Raw genomic sequence first — 20,578 nt, 5'->3', positions numbered from 1 at the left:
TAGTAGTATTACTAATAACATTCATTTTGTTTCTCTTCTGCAGCCCTTAAAACTGTCGCGACCTCCTCAAACCTCCTGGGAACTATAGTTTTCGCGCTAGCGCCCAGGACACCTCCCTTGCAGAACTACAACTCCCAAGATTCCTGGCGAAGAAGAACCGTCTCTTCCGCCTGTCGATCCGCTATTTCCTATTTCGATTGCTCCTGCCTTCCCCCCAATCCCCCTTCTGTGCGGAAAGGCCTTAACCTTGCGAGCGATTGCTCTGGCCTGGCTGCCTCCCCCTCCCCCTTCCTTTCCATGATGACGTCGCCCACCTCTTTCGCCTCTCTTCCTCTTCCTCCAAGCCGACCCAACAACCGCGCCTCCGATTGGCCGGCGCTGTGCAAGGCCGGCGCCTATTGGCTGTGGTAGCGGGAAAATTCTTGTTTCCCCTCCGCTCCTCGCGCAGGCACGCACAAGCCCCTCCTCCAGCCCCTCACGTCGCGCTCCGATTGGCCGGCGCTGTGCAAGGCCGGCGCCTATTGGCTATGGCAGCGGGAAACTTTCGTTCCCCCCCTCGCTCCTCGCGCAGGCACGCAGAAGCCGCTCCTCCAACAACCGCGCCTCCGATTGGCCGGCGCTGTGCAAGGCCGGCGCCTATTGGCTGTGGCAGCGGGAAACTCTTGTTTGCCCCCCCTCCTCCAGCCCCTCACGTCGCGCTCCGTTTGGGCGACTGTGAGGGAGCCGAGAAGAGGAAGGAGGGCCAAGATGTCGGCGGGGAACGGAGAGGGCTGGGACGGCAACCGGCAGCGCGGCGGCGGGAACGGGACCGCGGCTCAAGCCCCGCGCGGGGGGCTCCTCAACCGCTTCGTCAGGCTCCCGCCGGGCCCGGGCCGAGGCGGTGAGTAGGAGGGGGGGTAAGGAGGGAGCGTCTGCGCCTGCGCCGCCGCCACAGCCAGAGCCCCGCTGCCCACCCCGAATTGGTGTCGTTTAGCCGTGTCCGCCTCTTCGTGACCCCCTGGACCAGAGCCCGCCAGGCCCTCCTGTCTGTTGAAACCAGACGTCGGGCATTTAATGTTGCCGGTCTTAGAACCACAGAATTGTAAAGGACCTCAAGGGCCATCTAGTCCAACCCCCTTCAACGCAGAATTCACAGCTGAGAGATGGCCACCCAACCTCTGCTTAAATACCTCCAACAAAGGAGAGCCCAGTACAGTGGTACCTCAGGTTACATCCGCTTCAGGTTACAGACGCTTCAGGTTACAGACTCCGCTAACCCAGAAATAGTGCTTCAGGTTAAGAACTTTGCTTTAGGATGAGAACAGAAATCATGCTCCAGCGGCGCAGCAGCAGCAGGAGGCCCCATTAGCTAAAGTGGTGCTTCAGGTTAAGAACAGTTTCAGGTTAAGTACGGACCTCCGGAACGATTTAAGTACTTAACCCGAGGTACCACTGTACCTTCTGAGGGCATTCATTCCACTGCCAAACAACTCTTGCCCTCAGAAAGTTCCTCCTAACTTTTATTTAGAATCACCTTTCTTTGTAATTTGGTTCGGGTCCTACCCTCTGGAGCAGCAGAAAACAAGCTTGCTCCATCTTCCATGTGACAGCCCTTCAGATATTTGAAGATACTGGAAGTCATGATTTAGGCCCCAGGAGCCAAGAAGAGATCGTTCACCTGAGCACACACCATTTCTCAGTCATTTATTTCCATCATTCTAATGTCATTTCTGCAAAACCACTTTTTTCATTTAAGTTGTCGTTGTTGTTTAGTCATGTCCGACTCTTTGTGAGCCCATGGACCAGAGCACGCCAGGCACTCCTGTCTTCCACTGCCTCCCGCAGTTTGGTCAAACTTAGGCTGGTAGCTTCGAGAACACTGTCCCACCATCTCATCCTCCTTGTGCCCTCCATCTTTCCCAGAATCAGGGTCTTTTCCAGGGAGTCTTCTCTTCTCATGAGGTGGCCAAAGTCTGGGAGCCTCAGTTTCAGGATCTGTCCTTCCAGTGAGCACTCATGGCTGATTTCCTTAAGAATGGATAGGTTTGATCATCTTGCAGTCTATGGGACTCTCAAGAGTCTCCTCCAGCACCAGAATTCAAAAGCATCCATTCTTCGGTGATCAGCCTTCTTTATGGTCCAGCTCTCACTTCCATACATCATTACTGGGAAAACCATAACTTTAACTATACGGAACTTTGTTGGCAAGGTGATGTCTCTGCTTTTTAAGACGCTGTCTAGGTGTGTCATTGCTTTTCTCCCAAGAAGCAGGCGTCTTTTAATTTCATGGCTGCTGTCACCATCTGCAGTGATCACAGAGCCCAAGAAAGGAAAATCTCTCACTGCCTCCATTTCTTCCCCTTCTATTTGCCAGGAGGTGATGGGCCCAGTGGCCATGAGCTTAGTTTTTTTGATGTTGAGCTTCAGACCATATTTTGTGCTCTCCCCGAATATATATATGGAGAAGGTGCTGCTGAATTTGAATGTCTTGTGCTTGATTGGGGGCTTCCGGCTGACCGCTGTTGGAAGCAGCTCGCTGGGGCCACGTTGGTCTGATCCGCTTATAAGGGCTTTACGGAGGGGTGTTTGGGGAGCCTCCTCAGGTGACATTCGCCCTGCGCGTGCACAATGCAGGGAGCCCCGTGTGTAAATCCCGAACAGCAGCCCTGCAAGGTCGCCTGATGCTGTAGTCACTGCCTTGGGGTGAGCTTCGTGTGTGTGTGTATACAGTGGCACCTTGGTTCTCAAAAGCCTTGGTACTCAAACAACCTGGAACCCAAACACTGCAAACCCAGAAGTGTTCCAGTTTGCGAACGTTTTTCAGAAGTCAAACTTGTTGCGTTTTGAGTGTTACACTTCCGATGTGAGTGCCACACTTCCGTTTTGAGTGTTACGCTGAGGTCTATTTTTGCTTTTTATTTCGCGTTTTTGTAGCTCTTTTTGCTTTGTTTTTCTGACTGCGTGGAACCCAGTTCAACCCCTGATGGATTGATTGTGTGACTGCAGTACATTGTTTATTGCTTTCATTTTATGGATCAGTTGTCTTGTTAGATAGTAAAGTACATGTTATCTTCAATACTGTATTATTTTTTTCTAGTACAGTACATTATTGCTTTTATTTTACGGATCCGTGGTCTCGTTAAAGAGTAAAATTCATCTTAAAATGTTGTTTTAAGGGTTGTTTTTTAAAGTTGGGAGTGGATTAATCCATTTTGCATTACTTTCTATGGGAAAGCCATGCCTTGGTTTTGGAACGCTTTGGTTTTGGAACAGACTTCCAGAACGGATTAAGTTTGAGAACCCAGGTACCACTGTATGTTGCAACTTGTGTACAGCGGCTTGGCCGATCCTGAACAGCAGCCCTGAAAGGGAGCTTGGTGTTGTTGCTTTAGTTTTAGTTTGTTAGCTCGTATGATGCAGTCGCTTATCAAGCTCAGGCATAAATTCAGCGCCTCTGCAGCCTTTCTGGAATTGGGATGAAAAGCGAGGAGAGGCGGTGTTATTTCTGTACCGATGGCCCTGTACCTTGTATGTGCAGATGACCTCTCCCAGCATTTTCATATTTCAGCATAAGGGCTGAAATAGAACCCCAGATGGAAAAAAATGTTGAGCAGGTGACCTCTACCACCAACTTTTGGTAAACCAACTTCTAGGAAGGACTGAAACCACAGTGGAAGAACCCCTCCCAGATAATGTTGAGAGTTCATAAGAGCCTCCTGGACCAAGCTAATAATCCGTCCACTCCTGTTCTCATAGTGGCCAACCAGATATATATGAGAAGCCCACAAGCCAATACAGTGGTACCTCGGGTTAAGTACTTAATGCGTTCTGGAGGTCCGTTCTTAACCTGAAACTGTTCTTAACCTGAAGCACCACTTTAGCTAATGGGGCCTCCTGCTGCCACCGCACCGCCGGAGCACAATTTCTGTTCTCATCCTGAAGCAAAGTTCTTAACCCGAGGTACGATTTCTGGGTTAGCGAAGTCTGTAACCTGAAGCATGTGTAACCTGAGGTACCACTGTATGATTGAAAGCCAGAAATGTTTGGGGGATCAGCTGTAACCATCCACAACACCACATCTCCTTGTGTAGCTTTTACACAAACTGTTTACACACACCTGTCATGACTTACCTGCTCCCATGCCCGCCAATGAAAACGGGTTCTCGGGAATTTATCCAAGATGGAACTGGAGCAGCTTCCTTTCTTGTGTTGAGACTTTATCCACTGTGATGCTCCCTCCTTTGTCGTCTTTCTGTGCTGCTTCACCCAGCCTTGCAAAATATATTCTGTCCCGCCTTAGTTCATGAAAATCTTTTGTCTCTCTGCTTTAGGCCACAGAGTCCCACCAGCTAGAAGCGGCCACCGTTGTGTGGCAGACAATGCCAACTTGTACGTGTTCGGCGGATACAATCCTGACTATGATGAGTCTGGAGGGCCAGAGAATGAAGACTACCCACTCTTCAGGGAGCTTTGGCGATACAACTTTGCTACCGGCACTTGGCATCAAATGGGCACAGAGGGTTACATGCCTCGAGAGTTAGCATCTATGTCACGTGAGTGGAGGAGAATGAATTATTGCGGTAGTAAAGCATAAATGTAACTCTTCACCTTAATGGCATTCATGTTGTGAACTGCCCTGACATCTATGCACGAAGGGTGGTATACAAATTTAATAATCATCATCTGTCCCATCTGTATAAGTGCAGTAATTGAGTAAGATTAGAGTGAGCTATTTTGAGATCCGTTTTGTAACTCCTGTACTTAAAATAGTGTCTTATAAAAGTCCAGGCTTAGATGCCAAGAAGGACTTGGCTTCGTATTGTTGCTGTCCAGATCTGCGCTGTGGATAAATTCTGTGTGTTGTGGCTACCAGGAGTCTTATGAGGTGTGGCACTACCACCACCATCACCCCAGCAGTGGCCATGGGGTTGTTTTTTTGCGGGGCTTTCTCGCATCCCTTTTCTTTTGGAACTGCTACAGCTTGGGACGCTGGGGGTGCTGAATGCTGGAGCTCCGTCCTTTCTCTTTACTTCTCCCCCCCCACCCACCCCAGAAAGTCTTCATGGTGGATGTACTTTGCATGATTCATCCACAGCTCTGCAGGCAGGGTTTTTTCCATTAGTGCAGTCCGCTTTCTGTTGTGAAATTCAGGTCTGCAGGGAAGTGTCAGCGACTTTTATTGCCTTTTGCTGCTGTGTGAGTGCTTGACTGAAAAGCAATATGAGTTGCTCGGGTTCCTTTAGTATGCTTTGTCTGTTCATTTGCATGCCCATTCATACTGCTTGCGCATGAACCCGTCTGCTGCTCACGCTCCACCTGCACAGGCCCCATTTACCCAGCGCTAACGCGGGTGATGCTGTGGGTTAAACCACTGAGCCTAGGACTTGCCGATAAGAAGGTCGGCGGTTCGAATCCCCGCGATGGGCTGAGCTCCCGTCGCTCGGTCCCTGCTCCTGCCAACTTAGCAGTTCAAAAGCACGTCAAAGGGCAAGTAGATAAATTGGTACCAGCCAACAGGAAGGTAAACGGCGTTTCCGTGCTCTGTTCTGGTTCGCCAGAAGCGGCTTAGTCATGCTGGCCACATGACCCAGAAGCTGTATGCCAACTCCCTCGGCCAATAAACAAAATGAGCACCGCAACCCCAGAGTCGGTCACGACTGGACCTAATGGTCAGGGGTCCTTTACCCTTTACCTTTAACTTGTTAGTTCTATGTCACCGGCAAGAGGGCTCTCTCCATCCCTTCGCTAGACTTTTGGTTACTGGTGAACAGCTCAGCAGAGAAGACGATTGTTCCAAAGTGCAGTTGAGGGCTACCAAATCTGCATGTCAAAGGTTTTGTTCTGCATTCTTGTTTTCTGCCAGTTGTGTTGCATGGGAATAACCTCTTGGTCTTTGGTGGCACCGGAATCCCCTTTGGCGAGAGCAATGGCAATGACGTCCACGTCTGCAACGTCAAGTACAAGCGCTGGGCCCTCTTCAACTGTCGAGGGAAGAAGCCCAACCGCATCTATGGACAGGTACGGGGGGGGGTGTCATCCTCTGCAGCCCCTATTCTACTCTACAGGGAAGTTTTTAATGATTGATGTTTTATTTTGTTGGGAGGCACCCAGAGTGGCTGGGGCAACCCTATTCAGATGGTCAGGATGTAAATATTATTATCATTATTATCAGACTCTTGAAGGACAGAGAGTGGTTCCATATTCCTGAGAGGTTTGTGCCCTTAATTCAGGTCTCACTTATCTCCTCGGGTCTAAAAATGGGGAGCAGTTCTCAAGTTCCTGAGCATGAAGTATACTGGAGCACCTTTGGGGGATTGCATAGTATGAAGTCAGAGAGATAAGCATTTAATTTGAGCCCAAGGTCTTGATGGCTTAGCCCTATAAAAGAGAAAAATAGAATATGCTGGAGCGTGTACAGTCATACCTCAGGTTACAGACGCTTCAGGTTGCGTTTTTTCGGGTTATGGACTGCCAAAACCCAGAAGTACCGGAAAAGGTTACTTTCGAGTTTCAACGGTCAGGCATGCTCAGAAGCGCTAAATCGCGCTTTTCACATGCGCAGAAGCGCCAAATTGCAATATGCGCAGCCGTGCCTCTGCGGGTTGCGGGTGCTGCGGGTTGCGAACGTGCATCTCGCACGGATCACGTTTGCAACCTGAGCGTCCACTGTACAGAGTGTTTTTTGATTTTAGGTACCACAACCATTTCCCATATATCCAAGGCTATAGAGGCCATTCCCTTACCCCACCCTGTGTCTGTACACATTGCAGTGTTTCAGTACCACACTTCAACCATAAGCTCAAACCAGTTCACGAAAATGAGATCGGACTTACAGGCAGATTTCATTGCCCTGGCAATACCAAGTTCTGGTCCGTGGCATACTGTCACTCCTGGCTCTGCTCCCTTGAAAGTGGTGTGACAAAGGGGATCCAGGGAAGGGGGAGATGGATGCTCTTCAGAGGATACCTGCCTTTCGGCCGCCTTCCTATGGTCCTCGTTCAGTTCCCCTGCAGCTCTTCCCTCTTCTCCCTTACCAGGCGATGGCGATCATAAATGGCTCCTTGTACGTCTTCGGAGGCACGACAGGATACATTTACAGCACAGACCTGCACAAGTTGGACCTGAACACCAGGGAGTGGACCCAGCTGAAGCCAAACAACATGCACTGCGACATGCCGGAGGAAAGGTGAGCTTGGCCTCTTGCTCAGTGGCGCCTGCTGCGTAAAACTGGCTGTAAGGCGATCAGTCAGCCTCAACTCTTCCTCATTCAAAAGGACAGTCTCTCGATAGACAAGTTCTTATTGAAATGTCATTTCCAATTCAAAAAAATGGGCTATCTCTTCAGCCACATCCCCCTGGCCTCCAGATATTGTTAGGGCTTGTGTGGTTTAGTTGGGATGCCTAAATTTGGAAGCATTTGCTATGAAAATTCTAGCATGTCTGGCGGAGTGTCTCACCAGAGTGGCACATGCTCTGGTTATCTCTCGCATGGACTACTGCAGTGCGCTCTACATGGGCTGCCTTTGAAGGTGACCCAGAAACTACAACTAATCCAGAATGCGGCAGCTAGACTGGTGACTGGGAGCAGCCGCCGAGACCACATAACACCGGTCTTGAAAGACCTACATTGGCTCCCAGTACATTTCTGAGCACGATTCAAAGTGTTGGTGCTGACCTTTAAAGCCCTAAATGGCCTCGGCCCAGTATACCTGAAGGAGTGTCTCCACTCCTTCCGTTCAGCCCAGACACTGAGGTCCAGCTCCGAGGGCCTTCTGGCGGTTCCCTCACTGCGAGAAGCCAAGTTACAGGGAACCAGGCAGAGGGCCTTCTCGGTGGTGGCGCCCGTCCTGTAGAATGCCCTCCCACCAGATATCAAAGAGAACAACTACCAAACTTTTAGAAGACATCTGAAGGCAGCCCTGTTTAGGGAAGCTTTTAATGTTTGATGTATTACTGTATTTTAATATTTGGTTGGAAGCCACCCAGAGTGGCTGGGGAGGCCTGGCCAGATGGGCGGGGTATAAATAATAAATTATTGACTTCTTCTTTCCAGATACAGACATGAAATTGCACATGACGGGCAGAGGATTTACATCTTAGGAGGGGGAACTTCTTGGACAGCCTATTCCTTGGACAAGGTAATAGGATCAACTGCCAAAATACTTTTTATTAGTTTGATTTCTCGCTAGTGAGAACAGAAAGTAAGCCCATGGCCAGAACTGGTGAATTTTAATAGCAGAATGTTGGGGTCTTGAGTATTTGGCACATAATGCAGATTGGTGAGTGATCTAGTGAATGGAACTGGATTCCAGTCACTGTTCTGATTGATTGTGTGGCAGGTCACCCTTTTTTCCATCTCAGAACATTGCTCTTGCAAGGGGGAAATGTCTACCAGGGTGCCATGAAGACAAAATTGCAAAGATTTGCAGACAAGGAATCCTAACATGTTTCACCTGGATTTCTAATAGGGCACAACCTGGGATGAATTTATCCTGTGCAAGCCCCCTTTGACATACATACCCACACTTTTGCACAGTTCCTGTTGATTTAATTGACATGGTAATAATAAAATTTTATTTATATCCTGCCCTCCCCAGCTGAAGCCAGGCTCAGAGCAGCTAACAACAATAAAATTAACACAGTTTACATAAAATCACAATCAATTAATTGAAAAACATTCTAAAAATCAATTCATTCTAAAATCAATTCAGAATCAAATTAATGGCAGCCATTGGGCTAGAGTTCTATGAGGTTTACAGAAGGAGGGTGTCAGACTGTCTTGCAGGCCCTGCGGAAAGATTTCAAGGTGCTGGTCTTGACCTTTAAAGCCCTTTGTGGCTTAGGGCCCTCGTATCTATGGGACTGCCTCTCCTGGTCTGCCCCGCAGAGAAGGTCAATGAATAACCATGGTTTAGAGGTCCCGGGCCCTAAGGAAGTCAGACTATCCTCCACCAGGGCCAGGGCCTTTTCAGTAATGGCTCCAACCTGATGGAATGCTCTGTCCCATGAGACCAGGGTCCTGCAGGATTTAACCTCCTTCCGCCGGGCCTGTAAGACAGAGCTATTCCACCTGGCCTTTAATTTGAATTCAGCCTGTTCTTTTATTTCCCTTCCCTTCTCTTCCTTCCCCCTCCCCTTTTATGAAGATCACCCGCTCTGGGATCCCACAGCTAATTCTCCCCTGGTCTCCTCGCTGGCCCAAGTAGGACCAATTCAGCCACCTAGCCCTGGGGATTATCTAATGCTTATTTCCCCTAAATTGATTTTTGATTTTTATTGTTATTCATGTTTTTATACTGTATTTTATGCTGCTTTTATAATTAAGTGTTTTAAATTTGTTGTTAGCCGCCCTGAGCCCAGTTTTTGAACCGGGAAGGGCGGGGTATAAATAAAAATTTATTATTATTATTATTATTATTATTATTATTATTATTATTGCTGAAGTTACAAGAAAGCAGATTTTCACTTAAAACATCAGGAAGAACATTCCGACAGTAAGAGCCATTTGACAGGTTGCCAAGGCGCACAGAATTATAACAGCTCAAGTTTCCCTTTGGCAGCAGGCAGATGACATGGCATTTTTTCTGCAAACCCAACAATCCATACCCCTGGATACCATGAATCAAGTGTCAGCCTCTTGCCTAATTTCCAACGCTTTAGCTATTTAACCTGGAAATCTTTTGTGGGGTGATGGAGTGGGCTTGTCAGGGGAACTTGCTGGCAGAGGCCTTGAGTTCAGCCACTGCCTTGTTCCATTTCTGTCATTAAAAATATATATATAATTGTATTATTTCTGTCGCTTAAGATCCACGCCTACAACCTTGAAACAAACACCTGGGAAGAAATTGCAACAAAGCCTCATAAGAAAAAAGGTAGGCTTTTGAAAAATAGCATATATTGGTAGGGGATGAAAAGACAAAAATATTTGTAGCCAGAAATAAAATGTTGGTGGGGGACCCTGGGAGAGATTAAAAAGAAGTTTGCAAACAAGTCAGTCTTCTCAAAACCTTTGTACTTTCCTCTTTGTTAAAAATCCAAACTAAGCCCATAGATTGATCTGAAATATACACCAAAAATGTTGCATAATTCCAGGTCTCATGTATAGTACCTGGTTCCAGATTAATTTTTTTAATAACTAGATACAGTGGTACCTCGGGTTACATACACTTCAGGTTACAGGTGCTTCAGGTTACAGACTCCACTAACCCAGAAATAGTACCTCGGGTTAAGAACTTTGTTTCAGGATGAGAACAGAAATCGTTCTCCGGCAGCACGGCAGCAGCGGGAGGCCCCATTAGCTAAAGAGGTGTTTCAGGTTAAGAACAGTTTCAGGTTAAGAACGGACCTCCAGAGCGAATTAAGTTCTTAACCCGAGGTACCACTGTATTTCTCTGGATTCTGGTGCCTTTAGGAAATCTGACATCTCAGAAGCACTTTTTAAAATGTACAGTAAACTTTCAAGAGGGGTTATGTTCCAGAGATCGTGCTAAACCAAAATCGCATATAGTAAGAACACCGTGGGTTCTTTGGTGGGTGGGATTGCCAGTGACTTTCCCCCCAGATGCCTGTCCTCTAATTATTTATTTAGCCAAGCACTTAAATGCACACAAATTATATGCACAGACGTTGTGGGCTTACTGTATTCATGTAGAGCTCAGATTTAGTGATTCCACTTGACTTGGGCTCTAATCAACGATCATAGTTAGGATCTTGTAACCTTTCTTGATATGAAGGCTCCCTCCTCCAGGTGGCCATTCAACATATTTCAGTTCAGATTATTTTCCCCTGGTCATTTTTATTGGTTTGCTCTCGCAACCCTCTCTTCAATGGGCGTTCCAGAGCGCTTGTAAAGCGAGCACAAACTGTTCTTAGGCTTCAGATAGCCATGTTGGTCTGACTCAGTCAAAATCAAAAATTAAAAAATAGTCCGGTAGCGCCTTAGAGACCAACTAAGTTTGTTCTAGGTATCTTTCGTGTGCATGCACACTTCTTCAGATAACACACTTCAGTCTGTATCTTCAGTGTGTTATCTGAAGAAGTGTGCTTATACCTAGAACAAACTTAGTTGGTCTCTAAGGTGCTACTGGACTATTTTTTTGTTCTTAGGCTTTTCATCTTTATCCACACACAATCTAAAATATGCTTTAGGAGTAGGCAGTTTCCTCCCTCCCTGTTTCAACTTCACCTCTTCACATGGATTAAACTGAAGGATGGCTACAGGTCAGTTGGTATTGGACAATCGTATGAGAGCCAGTGTGGTGTAGTGGTTAAGAGCGGTGGACTCGTAATCTGCTGAACCCGGTTCGCTTCCCCGCTCCTCCACATGCAGCTGCTGGGTGACCTTGGGCCAGTCACACTTCTCTGAAGTCTCTCAGCCCCACTCACCTCACAGAGTGTTTGTTGTGGGGGAGGAAGGGAAAGGAGATTGTTAGCCGCTTTGAGACTCCTGAAGGGGAGTGAAAGGCGGGATATCAAATCCAAACTCCCCTTCTTCTTCTTCTGTTTCGCATCCAGGCACAAGAATTCTTTGCAATTCATGTTAAGCCCCTTTTCAGGCTGGCCGGCCCCTTCCCAATAATGAGAAATCCGCATTTACTGAACAGTCTTCTCTTCCGTTACACTCGCTCACCCTCAGGTTTTTGTTCCACAGATTTCCCGGCGGCCAGGAGATGTCACAGTTGTGTACAGATCAAAAATGGTAAGAATCACTGGCTCACTTTGGCACGTTCAGCTGCAGAGGCTCCTGTTTGTGGCATGTGAAATCCCAACCGGGATGAAACATTTGAGCCTACTTCTGTATGCACACAACAGTCCATCTTTGAGGTGCTGCAGTGCCTCAGCATGTTCAGAAACATTCTAACAGCAGAGGGTGGAAGGGTCAGCCATATTGTTGGAAAGCTTGTCACAAGAGAAATGGGAGGCTGGTTTGACTTGAGGGGAGAAACATCGTAGCCCCAGGGCCGCTTCCTCCAAATGGACTCTGGTTTGTCAAATGTCTCATGTCACTTCCCACTTAAAAAAAAGAAAGAAAGAGTACAGTCATACCTCGTGTTACAGATGCTTGAGGTTGCGTTTTTTCGAGTTTTGTGTGACGCGGCAGCTAAAAAAGCCAATGCAATTCTGGGCTGCATCTGTAGGAGTATAGCATCTAGATCAAGGGAAGTAATAGTGCCACTGTATTCTGCTGTGGTCAGACCTCACCTGGAGTACTGTGTCCAGTTCTGGGCACCACAGTTCAAGAAGGACACTGACAAACTGGAACGTGTCCAGAGGAGGGCAACCAAAATGGTCAAAGGCCTGGAAACGATGCCTTATGAGGAACGGCTAAGGGAGCTGGGCATGTTTAGCCTGGACAAGAGGAGGTTAAGGGGTGATATGATAGCCATGTTCAAATATATAAAAGGATGTCACATAGAGGAGGGAGAAAGGTTGTTTTCTGCTGCTCCAGAGAAGCGGACACGGAGCAATGGATCCAAACTACAAGAAAGAAGATTCCACCTAAACATTAGGAAGAACTTCCTGACAGTAAGAGCTGTTTGACAGTGGAATTTGCTGCCAAGGAGTGTGGTGGAGTCTCCTCCTTTGGAGGCTTGACAACCATATGTCAGGAGTGCTCTGATGGTGTTTCCTGCTTGGCAGGGGGTTGGACTCTATGGCCATTGTGGTCTCTCCAACTCTATGATTCTATGAGTTGCGGACTGCCGAAACATGGAAGTACTGGAACGGGTTACTTCCGGGTTTTAGCTGTCACGCATGCGCAGAAGCTCTAAATCACGCCTTGCACATGCACAGAAGCGCTGATTCGCAACCCGTGCGTGCGCAGACACAGGTTGCGAATGCTGCGGGTTGCGAACGTGCATCCCACACGGATCATGTTCGCAACCCGAGCATCCACTGTATCCCAGTGCCATTTACAACCAAAGTGAAAAAGAATAATAAAATCACATAAACTTGGTTAAAAATGGATTTAATGTTACAATGTATTGTTGGTGGTGCCCAAATGCATGGAAGGACAAAAACTTCTTTGTCTGGCAGTGCCAAGGGGGCATTCTTGGGAAGAATGTTCCATAAATAGGGTGAGTGGGCAGGAAGGAAGGAAGTGGGTGGATGGATGTGGGAAAATTCAGAATTTTGCTTATTACAGTGGTGCCTCGCAAGACGAAAAGAATCCGTTCTGTGATTCTCTTCGTCTAGCGGTTTTTTCGTCTTACGAAGCAAGCCCATTGACGGATTAGCGCTTTTAGCGGCTTATCTGCTGATCGGATCAGCTGATAAGCGGCTTAGCGGCTTAGAAAAAGGGGGGGGGAAACCAGCAGGAACTCGCAAGACATTGTCGTCTTGCGAAGCAAGCCCATAGGAGATTCGTTTTGCGAAGCACCTCCAAAACGGAAAACTCTTTCGTCTAGCGAGTTTTCCGTCTTGCGAGGCATTCGTCTTGCGGGGCACCACTGTACTTAGTTATTTAACTATTACTTGAGTCCAAAGAGCTCAGGGAAGCATACATATTACAACCCTCCCGCCCAATTCATCCTCTCAGCAGCCCTCTAAGGTGGGCTATAATGGTTGAGTGGAGACTTGAACCCGGGCCTTCCTCGCTGTATACACTGGGTTATTATTGAGGTTTGTATCCTGCCCTTCATCTGAAGATCCCGGGGCATTTCTCAACAGAAAAATACAAAATAAGAACACAAGATACATAATAAATCACAGACAAAATCTAACGCCTCCCACAAACACATTTTTTTTTTTTTTATAATCATATTTATTAAAGTTTCCAATAATAACAGAATAGAAAAGACAAAAAAGATAAAGAAAAGAAAGAAAAAGAGAGACTAGCTTAGACCCTTCTTTTCATAACCTTCTTTCTGGGACTTCCTCCTTCCCGTCCCGACTGTATTCCCCTTTCCCTAAGTTGGTTCCACAAGTTCTCATCCCCAAATTTAAGCCTAATATATTTTACTCATAAACCAATTTAAATTTACACAATCTTAACATCACTCCTCGTCTTATAATAAAACAAAATTTTCCCCCAAGATCAGCTCTCATTCCTTCCACGAGTTCCCCCTTTCTAAAAAAGAAAAAAAACGAAAACATATAAGATCAAAGTTATAAAGAATATAAGATAGAATATATAGAAAAGTTCAAAAAATTGGTTACAAAGCCTTTGGATTCTAAGGTTCCCCCTCCCTTCCCCGGTTTTGATTCCCCATGTCCATTTGTCTGTATGTTGTCGGCCTGGAGATCTTAAGTCCACAGCCAAATTTTCTCAGTCCATCTTGCCGGTTTCTTCAGATTTGGTTGTTTTAATAATATTTAACTTCATAAATCCAGTCTAATAGAGGCCTTTAATTTTCCTTAATCTTTTGTTGCTCCTCCCGTTGTTCTTTCCGTGTCGTATTTAGTCATTTACTCTTTTGCTTCTTGTTTTCTCCGGTTTCTGTCTTGTTCAGCTGTCAAAACATTCTTGTTTCAAAACTTAGTGACTCTACAGAGGTTTGTTATTCAGGGACAAAGACTTACGTCCAGTTCCTTTCTTGCTTCAATAGAAGATTCTATTGTATTATGGTCACCTCTGTAGACAAAATAATATTTCAGTTCTGCAGCTTTCCCAAGAGATAAGACCTATGCACATCCCAGAGTAGTTTTCCACATACGACACTTGTAATGTCCCGAAACCCCTCTAGGGGGATTGCAATAACTTTGTATCCTCTAATCCAAAAGTCAATTTGTTGTTTCTTTTTCCCCGACAGTTTATATCCATATTTATGTCAAATTGTAGCAAAATTAACCAGCAAAGAAAAACTTGTAGCAAAGTCCTCTTTATATTTTCCAGCTTTGACAGCTCCTTTGGCAGCTGTCAAATTCTCCATCTCTCTTCGCCAGGCTCTCCGAATCGCCCCGGTTCCCAGGGGGGGGGTTGTCTTTTTCCTCTCACCCTCGACTCTTCTCCTCCAGCACAGTTCTTATAGTTCACATCGTGGAGTTAATAATTTTTGTCGTCAATAAACTTCTGAATCGATCTTGGTTTCTCAGTCCTTGTTTTAGCATGTTTACAATCAGGGAGGGGACTGACTTCCTTTTTGGATCCCCTCCCGCTCGTGCCAAATCCGGAAAAAATTTTCTTTTTTCCTCCTTTTATGCCCGGTTACCCAATTACTCACGGGTTGTTGTTAATTGTCCGAATTTTCTTTGGAAGAAGCCAGCGCTCTCCGCCGGATGGCATGCGGCTGCGCCCGGCAGGGGAAGCGGAGGACTCAAAGCACCACGCCACTCCCCGGCGCCCGATCCGTAGCCTTTAAAAAGGCTCCTTCACAAGCCGGGAGGGCGATAGCGGTGCCAGCCGAGTCACCATGTCCACGGGATCCGTTCCCGTGGTTTTTGAGGGTCCCCGCGTCGCCGGCGCGGTAGGACCCAACCCCTGCCGAGCCGACTCCCTCCGGAGCTCGGAGGGAGTCCGCCATTCGGCGATGGCGCTAACCCGGAAGTCCCACAAACACATTTTAAAAGCCACAGGGTGTTTCTCAGCCAAACACCTGGTTGAAGAGAAACTTTTTCGCCTGGCACCTAAATATATGTACTGTATGTTTTGCTCTATAAGACTCACTTTTCGCCTCCTAAAAAGTAAGGGGAAATGTGTGTGCGTCTTATGGAGCGAATGCAGGCTGTGCAACTATCCATGAAGCCAGAACAGCAAGAGGGATTGCTGCTTTCACTGCACAGCGATCCCTCTTGCTGCTCTGGCTTCTGAGATTCAGAATATTTTTTCCCTTGTTTTCCTCCTCCAAAAACTAGGTGTGTCTTGTGGTCTGGTGCGTCTTATAGAGCGAAAAATACGGTTATAAAGGTGGCAGGTGAGGCTACCTGGGGAGATCATTCCACAAATGGGGAGCCACCGCAGAAAAGGTCCATTCTTGCGTTGCTTCTCCTGGAGAGGGCACATCAAGAAGGGCCTCAGATGATGGTGGCAGGGTCTGGGTCAGTTCATATGGGGAGAGGCATTCCTTGATGGGGGGGGGGTACTGTTCCTAGGTTCCCAGGCAAGATTAAAAGTTACTGTACTTTTCCATGTAGAAGATGTTTTTTTCTTTAAAAATCATGCTGAAAAGTGGGGGTCGTCTTATACATTAGTAATGCATAGGGTGGACGTTTGATTGGTTGCTGCCGTGGCTGTTGTGCGTGTTATTGGTTGCCGCGTCAATGGGTGGTGTTGATTGGCTGACGCTCCAGCAGTTGGACAGGCGATTGGCAGCTTCTGCAGGCAATGGGACAGACGGGAGGCGGATTTTGCAACACCGGCGGGCGAGCGATTTTTGGCAATCCTCTGCAAAAAAAAAAAAAAAGCTCAGCAACTCTGTGCCATCTTCCCCCATTTTCTTTGAGTCCCCCAAAATAGGGGTAGTCTTATACACGGGGGTGTCTTATATATAAGACACGGGGGTAGTGTCTTATACATGGTGGTAGTCTTATACATGGGGGTGTCTATATATAAAAGTACGGTATTTCCTTGAAAAGATGGAGGTGGGGGAGCCTACCCTGTTTCCCCAAAAGTAAGACATCCCCCGAAAATAAGACCTACTTCCAGTTTTGCCTCTCGCTGTAATATAAGGCATCCCCCTGAAAATAAGACCTCCCCGATAATAAGGCCTCCCCGGAATACCCTGTTTTCCCGAAAGTAAGACATCCCCCAAAAATAAGACTTAGCGCATCTTTGGGAGCAAAAATTAATATAAGACACTGTTTTATTTTCGGGGAAACAGGGTATTAATCTCAGTGGAAGTCTGGTGAGAGAAACCGCTGTGGAAACGGCAGTTTCTCTGCACCAGCTGAAGAACTGAGCAAACCCTCCTTGTGTGCCCCTTTATGGTGGGAAAACAACGCCTGAGCCCCTGTGCCGTTTGTCGATTCAGATGTCTTCGTCTGCGGAGGATACAACGGAGAAGTGATCCTGGGAGACATCTGGAAACTGAGCTTGCAGACCTTCCAGTGGGTGAAACTCCCGGCCGTGATGCCAGAGCCAGTTTATTTCCACTGTGCTGCTGTGACTCCGGTAAGCGGCTGCCAGCGCCCAGACTCTCTGCAGGGTCCTACGTGGCACAGAAATGGCCAGCAAGAAGGTGGGGGGTGAATTAACTAGCTAGGGAGGTATTTCAAAATACAGTGGTGCCTCGCAAGACGAAAAGAATCCGTTCTGTGATTCTCTTCGTCTAGCGTTTTTTTTCGTCTTGCAAAGCAAGCCCATTGAAGGATTAGCAGATTAGCGCTATTAGAGGCTTTTAGCAGCTTATCTGCTGATTGGATCAGCTGATAAGCGGCTTAGCGGCTTAGAAAAAGGGGGGGGAGGGGGGAAAAACCAGCAGGAACTGGCAAGACATTTTCGTCTTGCGAAGCAAGCCCATAGGAGATTCGTTTTGCGAAGCACCTCCAAAACAGAAAACTCTTTCGTCTAGCGAGTTTTCCGTCTTGCGAGGCATTCGTCTTGCGGGGCACCACTGTAAGTTTATTTCCACTGTGCTGCTGTGACTCCGGTAAGCGGCTGCCACCGCCCAGCTTTTCTGCAGGGTCCTACGTGGCACAGAAATGGCCAGAAAGAAGGTGGGGAGGGGGGGGTGAATTAACCAGCCGAGGGAGGTATTTGAAAATGCTGGAGTTCTGTCAACCCAGACTGTCATTGGGGGTGGGAAATGGCCCTGGAACAGCAACCTTCAGATGCTGGAGATGAAATCCTGCTACTGGGAACACAAGCGCTCAGGCACTGCAGGATTAGACCAGCAATGTCAGCTAATGCGCAGGAAGGTGGGCGTTTGCTTGATAGGAAATGGCCAAATTGGATGCCCTGCGGGTCGGAGGTTCTCCACCCCTGGTCTGCCTCATGTCCTCAGTGCTACTCAGGGAGGAAGAGGAGCGGCGGGTGAGAGGGAGCAAAGCGCGTTTCTCTGCAGTTTGGCTCTCTGTTAGCCGGGCTCAGAGCGGCTAACAACAGTAAAAGTAACACAGCATTCTAAAACCAATTCATTCTAAAATCTATTCAGAATCAAATTAATGGCAACCACTGGGCTATAGTGCTATGAGGATTACCGAAGGAGGGGGTCAGACTGTGCCTTGGCCAAAGGCCTGGTGGAACAGCTCTGTCTTGCAGACCCTGCGGAAAGATGTCCAAGTCCCGCAGGGCCCTAGTCTCTTGGGACAGAGTGTTCCACCAGATCGGGGCCACAGCCGAAAAAGCCCTGGCTCTAATTGAGGCCAGCCTAACCTCCCTGTGGCCTGGGACCTCCAAGATGTTTTTGTTTGAAGACAGTAAGGTACTCCGTGGGACATACCAGGAGAGGCGGTCCCGTAGGTATGAGGGTCCTAGGCCGTATAGGGCTTTAAAGGTTAAAACCAGCACCTTGAACCTGATCCTGTACTCCACCGGGAGCCAGTGCAGCTGGTATAGCACCGGGTGAATGTGATCTCACAGCAAGGACTCCGTAAGGAGTCTCACCGCGGCATTCTGCACCCGCTGGAGTTTCTGGGTCTGTCTCAAGGGCAGCCCCACATAGAGCAAGTTACAAAATGAGTTTTCCATGAGGATCTTGAGGTCATTAAGCACCGGGCAACCTGGCTGGCAGGCTTGTAGCACCCACTGCCCTCTGCTTCCTGTGGTTGCAAACAGAATGCCACCTCGATGTCAAGCTGATCACAGATATTTGGGGCCGGATGGCATCTCTCCTTCGCAGGCAATCCAGGTGCTTGCTGTTCCACTTAAAAGAAAACCCAGCAGTGATCTTCCTTTCCCCCCTTGTTTCCACGCAGGCCGGCTGCATGTACGTCCACGGAGGCGTGGTGGACATCCAAAGGAACAAACGGACTGGCTCTCTCTTTAAGATGTGGCTGGTAGTGCCCAGCCTCTTGGAACTCTCTTGGGAGAAGCTTCTGGGGTTTTTCCCCCACTTAGCAAACCTCACCAGATCGCAGCTTTTGCACCTTGGACTCACACAGGGACTCATCGAGCGCTTGAAATGAGAAGGCACCTGCTCTTCAAACACTACTTTTAAAAAAGCGACTCCTCTCGCCCCTCTTTTTTCTCTCCCTCTCCTCTCTTCTCTTTCCCCCCTCTCCTTTTCTCTCTCTATTTATGAGCACTGCGGAGGATTGCTGCTAGGAGATGGGACGACGCCCAACTCCAAAGCCTTACTCGGCAAATATACATCAGATGCCTTTTTTTTTTCTTCTGTGAATTTTTATTTTAAAGTTTATGGAAGTCAAGCTTTTTTTGTTTTTAATTTATGGATACCTATAAATACATCATGAACGAAAGACGCTGTCGCTCAGCTGATTTGTACTGCTTTTGCCGCATGCTTTGTAGTCGCAGGAAGGCAAGGCGGACGGCGTGACGCAGTCTCTCCTAGTTACTGTTCTGTAAGATGGCCGTAACTTGCAGCAGTTTCGAAAGGGGAAGGCTGGCTGCTCACACGGGAACCCATCGTAGTAGCTCTTGCCACATCCCTTGCCTCTCTCTGAAAAAAAAGGCCTAAATGCGAGCTGGCTTTCTCTGATCTGTCTTCTTACAGATGCTACAGTTTGGAAAGACTGGCGCCTTCTGTTGTGACTTTCTGAAACGCGTGTCATTTATTGCCTTTTCATATTGAACTGCCCAGTCCAAGACTGGCTTACTTCCATGTGGCTGGCTGGCTTCAGCACAAGAGTTTATCCTGAATGGTGGCAGGAAAGGGATATAGAGAGTTGCCCGAGTACCATTTCTGTTATGCCTGACAATGAAGGAGTTAACGGAGGAGAACTGTGAATAAGCTGATGCTATTTTTTCTTTCTCCTGTCGCAAGTGTGTGTATGTGTGTTTGTGTGCATGAGAGAGAGTGTAAGTGAAGGAGGATTTGGAAATTCATGCTCTGTGCAATAGCTGTTATTATCTGCTAGTTTTTCTTCCGTAGATAGGGGGCTTGCCTCTGCTGGCCTCCCCACTTCCTGCTTCCACCCCCTGCAAGTTGGTTTGTTTTAAAACCCCATTCTACGGCCTGTCTTTTTCCTCCAAAACAAAAAATCTTCGTATTAACTGGTCCTTCATTTGCAGGAAATGCCATGTTGTCACCGCTGCGTTTCCGTTCTTCTTTAGCATAGGCAAAATGCCTGACATTTTGCTGTGGACAGTATTTGCCTTTTAAAAAATAATGCTGGAAAAGGAAACCATGGTCTGTGTCTTAACTGTTGTGTTCCAAATGGCTGCGGAAATGTCCTGTAGAATGTATACCAAAACAGCCGTCAAACCAAGCGTCATACCTAGCCTGAGAAACTGGCTTTTTAATTTTAATTTTTGGTTTTTTAAAAAAACAACAACTGTACATGAACTATTATTGGTAGTCTTTGTCAAGTTGTCTTCCTTTAAAATTATGGTGGGAGTATCACAGCTTTCTTTGGAAATGGATAGGAGCTCGATGTTGTACAGCAGGGGTCAGCAAGATTTACCTTGCCTGGGCTGGATGAGTCCCGCGGAGATTCCTCCATGAGCTGGATCGCGTGCGCGCATGAGCATGTGCAGCTACGATTTCCGGCGCCGCAGAAGCGAGTCCCTGTGCCACGCTGTGCCAGTTTAGTGCAGCGCACC

The 20,578-nt window shown here is 47.5% G+C and overlaps 1 protein-coding gene across 1 annotated transcript; it reads left to right on the top strand.

Moving 5' to 3' along the window:
• The first annotated feature begins 685 nt into the window (after positions 1 to 685).
• KLHDC10 (kelch domain containing 10) lies at positions 686 to 20,327 on the top strand. The gene is made up of 9 exons (XM_082239172.1): positions 686 to 880; positions 4,311 to 4,532; positions 5,843 to 5,997; positions 7,017 to 7,165; positions 8,033 to 8,117; positions 9,785 to 9,851; positions 11,630 to 11,677; positions 16,887 to 17,026; positions 18,772 to 20,327. Exons 1-9 carry the CDS (start codon positions 748 to 750, stop codon positions 18,979 to 18,981), a joined length of 1,209 nt encoding a protein of 402 aa, XP_082095298.1. The 5' UTR covers positions 686 to 747; the 3' UTR covers positions 18,982 to 20,327.
• The last annotated feature ends 251 nt before the right edge of the window (positions 20,328 to 20,578 follow it).

The sequence above is a fragment of the Podarcis vaucheri genome (assembly GCF_965113315.1).
Source record: "Podarcis vaucheri genome assembly, chromosome: 10".
Lineage (NCBI taxonomy): Eukaryota > Metazoa > Chordata > Lepidosauria > Squamata > Lacertidae > Podarcis > Podarcis vaucheri.
The sequence above is the reverse complement of the archived record's forward strand: the minus strand, read 5'-3'. Positions and strand labels throughout refer to the sequence as shown.

Excerpts from the sequence above, each read along its gene's own strand:
- KLHDC10 (XM_082239172.1), top strand. The coding sequence starts at position 748 with ATGTCGGCGGGGAACGGAGAGGGCTGGGACGGCAACCGGCAGCGCGGC. Across the intron at positions 5,998-7,016 it reads CCAACCGCATCTATGGACAG|GCGATGGCGATCATAAATGG; the intron begins GTACGGGGGGGG and ends CTCCCTTACCAG. Across the intron at positions 8,118-9,784 it reads CAGCCTATTCCTTGGACAAG|ATCCACGCCTACAACCTTGA; the intron begins GTAATAGGATCA and ends CTGTCGCTTAAG.